The 12,784-nt window shown below is 31.8% G+C and overlaps 1 protein-coding gene across 2 annotated transcripts in view; it reads left to right on the forward strand.

The window, feature by feature from the left end:
- PPP4R3B (protein phosphatase 4 regulatory subunit 3B) overlaps positions 1-12,784 on the forward strand; it is a 57,799-nt gene that overhangs the window by 14,678 nt on the left and 30,337 nt on the right. For both annotated transcript variants that reach the window (XM_039887115.1, XM_039887116.1), the window contains exons 4-7: positions 3,042-3,665; positions 8,225-8,302; positions 9,400-9,516; positions 10,828-10,944. In XM_039887115.1, the coding sequence (XP_039743049.1) occupies positions 3,042-3,665; positions 8,225-8,302; positions 9,400-9,516; positions 10,828-10,944 (936 nt within the window). The remainder of the gene's footprint in view (positions 1-3,041; positions 3,666-8,224; positions 8,303-9,399; positions 9,517-10,827; positions 10,945-12,784) is intronic.

Below are 12,784 nucleotides of genomic sequence, written 5' to 3' on the forward strand. Positions count from 1 at the left end.
CTACTGCATGATATTCCACAGAGCCATATGTTAGGTTTTATTTTTCAGTTTAGGAGGTCATTGCTGACCTTTGAAAAAGCAGTTTCAATTTCAGTAAAAACCATATTACTCAGTCATTTCTTAACGTCTTATAATGAGAAAATAGAACTCTTTGAAAAAGTTTGATGCTCAGAGAGCAATAAGTATCTTAAGAGAAATGGTGAATGGTAGAACAAAAAGAACCTTTGGAGAGGCAGAAATTATAAAGCTGAGAGCTGCGATAATTGACATATATTGAGCTTTTAGAAAGCATAAAGTCAAAATTACATATGTAGGAAGTTTTAACCTCAGAAAATGGTAGAGACATTTTCTTTGAAACAGATAAAGGAAATGGGTGAAGGTAAGTTGTGAAATGGAGAAGAATGTTGGAGGAAGTTGAGTACTGATGATGTCTTCTTTTCGAAGGAAAGAAAGTCTCTTCTGAGACTTGAAAAGAAGAAAAAAAATAAAGCAACAGCTGCAAAGGACTAGAGTAGGAGTGCTGAAATAACACATTTTCATTGAAAACTGTATTGATATATTGAGAATCCATTCAGCACATTTAGTTGACTGACTTCAAGAATGTTAAGGTCATACTATGTTGTATTAAAATTCTAAAAGTTCAGTGGCCTGTCAGACACAACAAAAGTTTGTTCTTCCCTTATGCTCTTTGACCAATGATGGGCAGGGTTGGAGGAGAAGGAGCTGCGCTCATCAGTCATTCAGGGACCACCCAGGTTGATAGAGAATTTATTTTAATACTTCCAGGATCATTGCAAAGTGGGAAAGATGGCAAATCAGAGCATTGGCTTTTAAAAGTTTCTGCTCAGAAGTTAAACATGGCACTTTTGCTCACATTTCATTGACCAAAGGAAGTCACAGCTACATCTGACTTCATGGAGGCAAAAAATCTCAGGTACCACAAAAGGGAGAGAGCCAGAAATACTTGGTGGACAGCACTATTGACAACTAGATAAGACACTTAGGTTTATGTGGAATTGACAGATCATATCAATGAAAATTAAGTTTAGGAGAGAATCCAGGAAGCTTGTAAGGATTAATACTAGATAACACAGCAATAAACATGCTATAATCTAGTGAACTGTGCTTTTAGTCTTAAACATGTGCAGAATATTCATTTGAAGTATAAGTTAATGCCTCTGATTTTCTCTTTTTTTTCTTTATAACCTCTAATTATTTTTCTTGTTTCTTCCCCCCACCTCACACTTCACTCCTCTTTTCTCTGGCTACTGTCAGAGTCTTCTGGCTTTAACTGTTGTCCTAATACCAGATCTCTATCTTCTGTCCTATTCTTTTCCCTGAGTAGTAGGCCCATGTATTTAGTTGCCAGCATGATATTCATATACCTCGAACTCCATAAAACTGAACTCTTATTAACCATTCCACTCCCATGTTGCCAGTTTTTGTCAAAGGAGCCATAATATTTCTAATGACAGGTTTAAAACTATGGGGTCATTTTTGCTTCCTTCTCTTTTTTGTAGCTATTCCTTATCCTGTCTCACCATCACTATCCAAATTCAGTTGTTTGTATAAACTTTGAAATAACACCCTGATTAATATATGTTCTCAAATTTATTCTATACAGCTAATACCTGGTGAACTTTCTAAAGGACAGTCCTGCACATTTGCTTCCCTGCACAAAAATTCAAGTGTTATAGCTTGATATTCCATGATTGGACTTCAGTCTACATTTCCAGTTTTGCTCTTTGCCATATGCATGTCACATATTTTCATCTCTCTCCCTGTGTGCTATTCCTCTTGCACTTTGATTACCTTTATCCCCTACCTGAATCTTATCCTATCTTTGAAAGTCCGTGTAAGGTCTCAAATGCCACTGCTTTTATGATGACTTCCTTACATTCTCTCTTCTCCCCTCTGCCTCCAGGAGCTGGAAGGAATTGCACTTGCTCTGAAGTTCCATTGCATTTTATCTGAACTGTTCTTATAAACTTGTTACTTAAACTTTCTCTTATATTTATGTGTCAGTCTCCTTAAGCCCAGCTACTCTGTTGAGAACTCAGAAGTAAAAAAAGTACTCTCATCCTTCTAGGAAAAAAAAGTATGTTTGTGTGTTAGTCTACCTTTTTTTAAGCTCTTAGACATTCTTTCATGTGTTGCTTTGGTGGGTTTGGAATTTTTTTTATTCAGGATATTTGTGATGTTTTGAGGCGGAGAAGAGTATATATAATCACACTCATATTAGGAATTAGAAAATGTTATGAAAAGTGAAGTTTTAAACATTTTTTAATATTAAATAGAGTAATTCATTATATAAAGTGTTACATTAGACATGCTGTTTTAGAGCTGTCAACCTGAATCATAAAACAATTCTTTATTCTTTGTTATGATCTTTATTATATAAATATTAGAACTTGAAGACTTTATCACAGATGTTAAATGCTATTTTTAAAAAAATGGACTATCTTTTAGAGCAGTTTCAGGCCATAGCAAAAGCAAATATTTTTCTGAAAGCAAATTTCAAAAGGAATTTGAGAAAATCCTATTTTTGTACTCTTTAATGTACAAGGAGTTGGGTTTTAATTTGATTTAAACTCAGTAGTGTTCTTGTCAGGCCAATGTGATAGTGCTTTAAGAGTCATGCAGAGTGAATTTGGGGACCAACAGAAGAGTTACCCTCTGCAAAATTAAAAAATATCCAGTAAAGTTATTAACTTCGCATGGTTATTACATAATTTAACACCACAAATCTACATAACATCAGCTGAAATATTCAAGTTGTCAGGGATTAGAGTTAACCTTAAGTTATAAGTTGGAAAATTTAGAGGTGAAATAACCTGTAGTTAGTAACAGACTCAAACAGTTGACCCTGAACAGTGTATTTTCCCCCTCTAGACTTCACTTTTAATTAGCAATGACCGTAATACTAGTATTGATTATTTGCAAGCTGTTTTTAACCTAAATTCAGTGGTCAATGATTTGAATTCCAAAATTTTGAATTATTTTATATTTTAAGGTAACCAGCTGTACTTGGGTATTTTTAGGTTCAAGGAAAGGATCCATCAGTGGAAGTCACACAGGACCTCATTGATGAATCAGAAGAAGAACGATTTGAAGAAATGCCTGAAACCAGTCATCTAATAGACCTGCCTACATGTGAACTAAGTAAACTTGAAGAGATTGCTGACTTAATTACCTCAGTTCTCTCCTCACCTATCCGTAGGGAAAAGCTGGCTCTAGCCTTGGAAAATGAAGGCTATATTAAAAAACTACTGCAGCTGTTCCAAGCCTGTGAGAACTTAGAAAACACTGAAGGCTTACACCATTTGTATGAAATTATTAGAGGAATCTTATTCCTAAATAAGGCAACTCTGTTTGAGGTAATGTTTTCTGATGAGTGTATCATGGATGTCGTGGGATGCCTTGAATATGACCCTGCTTTGGCTCAGCCAAAAAGGCATAGAGAATTCCTGACCAAAACTGCAAAGTTTAAAGAAGTTATACCAATAACAGACTCTGAATTAAGGCAAAAAATACATCAGACTTATAGGGTACAGTATATTCAAGACATCATTTTGCCTACGCCATCCGTTTTTGAAGAGAATTTTCTTTCTACTCTTACGTCTTTTATTTTCTTCAACAAAGTTGAGATAGTCAGCATGTTGCAGGTAAGTAAACTAAAGTGTTCTTCACATTTCTCTTTTCAGATATTTATTTTCCTTAATGGTTCAAGCTGCTATTTATTCCTTCTTTTTGAAAGATTCGTTTACTTTATGTCATGGCTTTCTGAGAGAGAATTATTTTTTAATGTGACTTTTTACATTTTTAAGTGGCTATGATGTAGCTGGGTTTTTTTGACTTACTTTTTTGCTTTTTAAAAATTAATAGGATATACATGACATAAAATTTGCCATTTTAACAATTAAATGTACAATTCATAACATTAAGTACATTCACAGTGTTATATACCTATCATCTCCGTCTATTTCCAGAACTTTTTCATCATCTCAAACAGAAGCAGCTATTTTTAAAAGTATCTTTTATTACATTTTATGAGACCCATTTATTATTGGGATATCTATATGTGTGAGTGCTTAAAACTTCCCAAATAATTCAGATATTCAGCCAAGATTGAGAAACCTTCATTAATTTTCAGGATATGATAGATCATTTTCTGCATGAGGTTGATTTTATTGTCTCCTTGGGTTGTAAAATAGGAGTTTTATACCATCATGTTAATACTTTATACCCTAACTGTAGTTAACATGATTTTGAAGAATTTGCTTTACTTGTGATAGTATACTATATACACAGTTTTCTACGTAACTCTTTATAATTTACATATGAGTTACTGAGTTTATTAGCAGCTACTGTGTACTTAGTGTAGTGGTTCTCATGTATAGTTGTGGATCTCTCGAGCCCTTCTAGAGAGGTTTGTGAGGTTTTCTCTTTTCCAACTTTATGTCAGTGTGTGGCTGTATTTTCTTCATTATATTTCAACCAAAACAGCATATCATGATATACTGAATGCTAAAGAATATATGGGACTCTAGCTGTTTTCTGATAATGCGAAACATTAAAGAGATTTCCAAAAATGTAAAACAGAGCCACTCTTCTTTCTAAATTTTTAAAATTTTAGATCATATAGTTCTTTCTCATAAAAACTATTTACATAATAGCTTATTTTTAAAACAAATTAATAAATGTTTTTAAATGTCTTAGTTTTAAATTAATTTTAAGTACGGTAAATATTGATAAATGTAACCAATATGATAAAGCTCTTTGGGGCCCTGACTCATTTTTAAGAGTTCATAGGTATCCAGAGACCAAAAAGTTGAGACTCTCTGACTTAGTATTTAGTTATGAGACTCTTTTTTATAGTACTTCCAAGCATCGTTTCCCTATCTTTTGTTGTTACTTTACTTTACCTGCTTTTTAAAAATGATAACAGTACAAATCAGGGTGCCATTTCAGTTCCTGACAGAAAAACAGTTGCAGTCTCAGGAGATTGGAAATAGACTCACAGTCAATATAGTTGATATAAAGGACCCAGTAACAGAAACCTTTCAAATGACTCCTTTTGACTTCAGAAGGACTGCTTTTGACTTCAGAAGGGTTGCTAAAACCATAATAGTAAATCATTGCTTTATGTTTTAAAAAATAAATTATGCAAACTAATTTAAAAATGTTTATAACACTTTGTATGTCATTTTACATATTTTGTCATAGGTTTATTTCTGACAGCTATAATTATATAATAAAGTATAGCTTAAAAAAAAAAATACCCTATTCATTTCTGGTCCATGAGATGTATTTAAATGGAATTGCCAGATACTGTGAACTGCCTATTGTTGATGTAAAATTTGCCACTTAGTTATCTCCTTTGTGCCAGAAGGTACCTCACTTCTAGCCTAAGTTAGATTAATCAACTGAGAAATTATATGAAAGCATTTAGCATGGTCACTAGCTCCTAGTATGTACTCTAATACCTGTTGAGATTCTCTTAAGCATGACAGGGAAATAAGATTTTAGTTGACTTGAATTTTCTAGCTAATTGTAGTTCAAAAATCCCTTTGCTCAGAACTGAGAATTATACTTTAAAATGTTTTACAAATTAAATTCATAAAAGCTGATAAAATGAAGTTATTTCCACACAAAACTGCTACTGATTAAGATCCTTTTCAGAACAAAAAGTTTTAACTTCTCCCTTCACTAGAAATGATGAAGGACGAGTATCTCAAATCTTGACATTTTAACATATTACATATGTTTCCACTATTCCATAGATGAGAGTTGAGCTAAAACAAACTTGGTAGGATCAGTGATTTTACTTTGTTTTTGACATACTTTGCATATATCATTTCAGCACTGAAAGAGAAATGTCTAATTTTTCATCCCAATTACTAATTAAATATATAAAATCTTTCAGTACCTTTAAGAAAACATTTGTTTATAATAATACGGGTTTTTTATTTTGTTATAGAGGTTTGTGGACTCAAATATAGGATTTAACATTAAATTTTATCTTATAGATTTGTCCTATTCTAGTTTGTCTGTGTGTGTTGCTTTGGTTTGTTCCATGACTTCAAACTACTTCAGAATCTGTCCTGTAGTTTATTTTATCTGGTGGGAGTGATGAAAATCACATTATGCAGGAGATTTGGATTTTAAATCCATCTCTGTCACTAGCTATCCTCAAATAACTCCACTCTTTGTACCTCAGTCTCATGAAATTTAAAATTGGACTAGGCACTGAGTAAGATGACTAACAGGCAGAAAGAAGCAGGAAAGTGGACTAGGCAATCTTTCGGTAATCTCTTAAATTCCAATCTAATTCTAAATTTATGTGTTTATATGAAAATTGTATTAGTTCTGAGTTTTGTTTTTTTGGGGTTTGTGTGTGTGTCTATAGTGATCTAAAGAGACTAGTTAATAGCTTGGAGAACCAGAGATTTAAGGGGAAACATTCTATCTGTGTTCATGATAAGCTTTATGCTATTAATCAGTTGCTTCCTTAATACATATATTGGGACAGAGTGCTTTGTAGAATATTATTAAGAATAATGTTAGAAATCAAAAAAAAAAACCTAGAAATCAAAGCATTCTCCTGTCAGACTATAATACTTGAAATTGCTTCTGTTAATACTTTATGCAGTTTTGTCAGCACACAAATAATGAATAACATAAGAAGAATTTAAATGGGAAATAACATTTATCAAAGAATTGGAACTATTTTCCTATGAAAATATTTTGCAAAAGTAAAACATGTTTAGACAGAAATGGAAGATTTAATCTGGGAGAGATGCAAGAAGGTAACAAATTCATAAAAGGTACAAATGGAGGTAAATGTGTTCTTATTCCCCACATCCTAAAATATTCAGACAGAAGCAATTTGGAAAAGGTGATTCAAAAGATAAATTAATGACAATTACATATACAGTTGAACTCTCTCAGAAAATGGATGGTTCAGGCCTTAGTACATAAAAGTCTAAAAGAAGTGAAAGAAATAAATAACAAAAGAAACACCATTCTGAGTCACGCTAATGAAAGGGGTTATTGCTCTGTGTTGTGTTTTTGAGGAGCTTCAGTGGATGTGGTGTGGGAAAGCATATTATAGTCTCCATGATCGTACCTAGTAGTTTTCATTCATTTATTTTTTCATATATATTTTACCATATTTCAGAGAGGCTCTAAGGGATTGATACCGCTTCGCACATATTTATGTTAAAAGTAAGATCATACAGTACATATTCTACTGTGTTTTCTGTGTGTCCTTTTAAACAGTGCTTCAAGAAATTAACACATCTGTCATTTAATACCTTAGAGTCATCAGTATGAAAAGCAGTTATTGTAGTGTTTTGTCGTTTAGTTACATCCTTGGGGACCACAGAACATGTAAGACTACACCAAATGTCCCTAAATTATTTCCCTGAGTGCTTGTGTTTCAACCCATTTCCTGTTTGCCCCAAGAATAATCACCCATGCTGCTTGCAGCTGCAGCATTTACCCCAAGAAAACTCGTGGATTACAGTCCTAATCTTACCCCCAAAGTTTGCCATGAAATATCTCACTTTCATTATTATTTTCACATCACTCTAGTATATTGATGGTGTTTGGAAACAAATGACATCATTCTGTTTATAACATTCTGCTTTTAGTAGTGGTATTTCCATTTACAAAATACAGTAATTCTCGATTGCTGAAAATGTCAAATCTTAGAAAATGTAGCATTCCTGCATGCGATGTTAAAATAATGCTGGCAGCGAGCTGCACTTTTTTTTCTAAATTGGTAAAGGGTTAAAAGGCTTTTTAATCTTTTCACTGCCAGAATTCAGCCTCCTTTACTATTGTCCCTGTACCATATTTATATAATTTTTCTAATCAGCTGTGGACTGACAATGAGATTTTTAAACTTATTTGAATTACATTTAAATTAAGGGTAAATAGACCTGAGAAGAGCTAGAGAGGCTCTAAGATAAAGTAAATGAGTTTTCATGCATGACTTCTAGAACATCTATTATTGTTTTCCAAAGAGTTCTTTATAATTGAGGTTTCTTGTTAAGTGAAATATTAATGTATGTATAACTAATACTGAATGGTGTAGTCAGGTTTTGAAAATTATAACATGATTATACCCTGGAATTAATATAATTTGTGTAAATTACATAAATGAATGTAACTTTATACTTTTGTTAACATTTCATAGTAAATATTTTTTCTCATGTAGGAAGATGAGAAGTTTTTATCTGAAGTTTTTGCACAATTAACAGATGAGGCTACAGATGATGATAAACGGCGTGAATTGGTAAGTCATTTATTCTTGAAATTCAAGTCCTTAAAGAGCACTTACTCTTTTGGCACACAGGCTTTTAATATTGAATTTGTTAAGAGAGACTTTTTATAATTAGTATGAGATGAAAGATATATACTTAAATTATACTATAAATTATTATTCTCAAAGTTTCTTAAATGTAATTGTTTTGTGTATTTTGGAAATTTCTTAAGGTATTTTGATGTAGGTTTCCTGCCCCCCTCCACCCACTGAGGGAAATTGTGTGCCTTACAAATCCCAAAATCAGATATATGGTTTATGTTGGGACAGAATTACAAACTGACATATTTTCATGGATGTAGATACTCACATTATAGAGATGCTTTTCTTTTTAAATAAGTGATAAGGAAAATGCTTCTTAAGTAAATGAATGATAAATAATTGCTTCTTGGAAATGTTTTTTTCTTTCAAATAATCACTTTTTTGAGACATAGGCTATGCTTTGGAGAAAGAAAATAGTGATTGCTATTTACCAGCATTTTGTCATTTTTTCAAACATTATAATCAGATTCTTGGGTTTTAAGAAGTAATGAAAAATTGCTGACTTAAAATCAATCAAGTCACTTTTGGTGTAGTTATTTCTAATAGCCTACTCAATTTTCTCATTTATAAAATTAGTCCTTTAGGGAATCTGTAATGCCCTTTCCAATTCTTAAAAATTGAATCATACTTTGAGAGCTCCCTAGAAACCAGCCATGGTTTATTATAGCATAGTTTCTGTGAAAATGTGTGCTCTAATTCAAAATATCTGTCTTACCTGTCATTTTTATACTTTAATCATAAATTGAAAATAATATGTATATGCTCTCAGACTGTACATATAATGTGTACACTGTAATGTCTTTAGAGAGTTAATTGTTCAAGTGTTTCAAAAATAATTCAAAGTTTACTTTTAATGAGATGCTAGTTTCTAATACATACTTTAATGTAGGTTTTGAGGAACCAGGATACCCTGAGAAGTCAAGATCCTCGTTAAGGGTGAATTCCACACTGTGATTGATCACATTACAGTGTGCCCCAAGTTTACTTTTATGTGTGTCAATGTCTCACTATACTTTCTAACATTACAGGTTAATTTTTTCAAGGAATTTTGTGCATTTTCTCAGACATTACAACCTCAAAACAGGGATGCATTTTTCAAAACTTTGGCAAAGTTGGGGATTCTTCCTGCTCTTGAAATTGTAATGGTAATTATATAACTTTTATTCATGTTTTTGAAATTGTGAATATATTATGATTTATATTATGGGTGAAAAGTATTATAGTAATGCATATTGAATTTTATAATTTAAGTTATGATTCACTTTATAGTAGTGAATTATTACAACAGTGTTTTCAGTCTTCATATTTTTATTAAATTTATAATTTTATATGTAATCACTTGCATATAATATGGCTTCAGGTGAATAAAAATCCCACATGTTTTTACATAACTATTTTCTCTTCAGTAACAATATTAAGTGTTTCATAGAAACTAATAAAATATCTTTCCCTTTTAGACCAATGAATAGAGTCAAGGGCACACTAGACCAAAGGGGCTCATGCTACAATATGGGTTTAGGGCAATGGTTCTCATATTTTCGTTTATGAGTTTCATCCATTGGTATTTATTATATGAAAAAATGAGAAATTTTACAAGTATTAATTCAAATAGTGAGAAGAGTGGCATTGTTTCACATTTTTTGCCATTCTCTTTAATATCTGGCTTAATAGAAGATAGCTAGAGTCTCATAGCAGCTTTTGCATTTAATTTGTTGTGGTATCACGTCTTTTAGCCTCCAGAAAAACCCACTATACTTGTGATAGAGTAAAAAAGGTTAGTAATGCCTTGAAAAAGGTCAATAATGCCTTAGTATTATTTACTACTATGGAAATAGTTTTAATTTTATGTATTTCCTAAAAAGAGTCTTAAAACCCCTTGCTGGGATTCCCTGGACCATACTTTGAGAACTGCTGAGTTAAGGGAATATTTTCAGGATCACTATTTTAGAAAACTAAGTCATGAAAATACCAAAAGTGTTTTCACAAGCATCCTCTATTAGGAGAGTCATAAAAGAGAGAATCAGTTACTAAGGCATAAAATAACTGGCAAATCTGGGACCAAAGACAGATTCTGGAAGGTTTTGAAGCCTTAACCTGGAGAAGACATTCACAATTTTACATATATTTAAATCAAGAATTCCCCCTCCCCAAGAAAAAAAATTATTACAGCATTTATAAAGCTTAGTTTTATAATCCTGCACGAATTCATGTATTTAAATTCTCTGAGGATATATCTTTGTGATGGTAACAGTTGGCAGAAACTAATCATTGAACTGCCTAAAAGCTTTCAATATTTCTAAATGGAAAGGAAGAAAAGGTTGGAGAGGTTATATATTTTGATTCCAGTACAATTAAATCCAAAAAGCCGGAGGTGTACATAGATTTGAGAAGGAAGAGGAATACACAATATAACTTTCGTTAACAGTCTTTAAATAACCTCATTTTCCTTTTATCAGGGCATGGATGATTTGCAAGTCAGATCAGCTGCTACAGATATATTCTCTTATCTAGTAGAGTTTAGTCCATCCATGGTCCGAGAATTTGTAATGCAAGAGGCCCAGCAGAGTGATGATGTAAGTAATAGTGCCCTGATTCTTTGTGAATTGCCTGTAGAATAGTATTTGCAAGCTGTTAAGAACAGCCATAATCATAATTTATTATGAAGCAAAATAGTAGATTTCTGATCATTTGTGACTTTGGCAAGCCCAGAATATATACCAATTGATTTGGATTAGGTTGTATTGATTGTAAATATATATATATATTCAAACTAGTGTTGAACTTAATAGATTACCATAGAAACAAATTCTTACATGTTGGCCTTTAAAAAGTTTCAAATGCTAATGAAATATAATTTCAAGCCCAAAGGTCTGGCACTTATCTAGTATAGTATAACTAAGAAGTTACTTTCACTTGTTAAGATGTGGGGGGCTGGGGGTAGTGGGTTTGGTAGGGTGAACATTTAATAATGAGACCAATATTGTGTTTCCTTACTACAGAAATATTTTTACCTTCTCTTTATTTTTAAAATATGTAGCAGTAATTTAAAGTACTTTCTTATATTAAATATATTTTAAGTAGAAAATAACTAAAATATAATGATGTCTCTTCTTAAAGGTTTTGAATCCCAATGTTAATTTGATCCTTGTTTGAGTTACTATTAAATTAAACTACAGTTCTTTTATGTTTAATCTCTTCACTTAGATTTTTATGTCTATCTTTGATATCTATTTCCAATGTTTTTTAAAAAAATTTTATTTAGAATCAGTTTGGGTTAATGGTATCGTTTAAGGCAGTAGAAAAGAAATAGAAGAAATATTTTGTGTTAAGTATCTTTTAAGGTTTTTTCGTAAACCCAAATAATGCCAAATCTGACTTTAAAGAAATAAATACCTAGTTTATCTCACTGTTGATATTCCTAATTTAGTGCTAGCCTTTACAAAAGATAACTTTGAAATTAACACTCAGTGCTCTATCCTTAGTGATGTGTGTGATTAAAGGCATTCATCACAAAATCTCACACCATGAAAAGAATAAATTACTAACTTTAAGAACTCATAAAGCTTTTATTTCTGTTTTCATTAGAAATATTTTATGTTTACATTTAATTGCTGCATGAGACTTAGAGAAGCAGTTACTGATTTTTAACTATAAAAAGTCCCATTTTCAATTTCTCGCTTTCTTAAAGTCTTCAAAGCCTTTCATTTCCCTGAATTTTCTGACATCTAGCCATTTTGTAATTTAAAAATTTTGTATGCTTCAAAATAATTTTTAGCCCACAAAAGAAGATAAATTTTTAATTTTAAAAATTAAGGATCCTACGTGCTAAATTCTATTGGGTTGGTGGCAACCTTTAAAAAGAAAGAAGTAATAATCTTTAAACCTAAAAATTCCCCTTTACCTACTGACCTCTTTGTGCCTCCTTATCTCAAGCTTGGGTACCCTGCATTCAGTGGTGCATATACTTTTCTTGGCAGAGAAGTCTTACAGATCTTTGAGAAAGGCAGTTCTTATCTCCTGAAAATGTAGTTTTCTGTAGCCCTAGTTTTCAGTAGTTTTCTTTTTCACTATTTAATATATAAATAGGCTTTTTGTACTTCTACACATTACCAAATTATGGGCCTCTCAGCACAGGTCATTCCCCTTTTATCTCAGCTTGTAGACAGACTAGCAGAGTTTGACATTGATACTTATGGAAGCAGGATTTGGGAGAAACTGCATTTGAGAAAGAAGACAATAAAAAGTTTAAAGAGCATATATTGAAATGACATTTTAGTGTATGTACTATATACTGTAAGAAGTTTTTCTTGCCACTTTGTTTTTATTTGGATATAACCTAAATTAATTAATTATTAATTTTTTTCCTCATTTTAAGTGAATGAATTTATATATAAGTGTATTATATATAATCAA

Source organism: Pteropus medius, unplaced genomic scaffold (genome assembly GCF_902729225.1).
Source record: "Pteropus medius unplaced genomic scaffold, Ma_sr-lr_union100, whole genome shotgun sequence".
Taxonomy (NCBI): Eukaryota; Metazoa; Chordata; class Mammalia; order Chiroptera; family Pteropodidae; genus Pteropus; species Pteropus medius.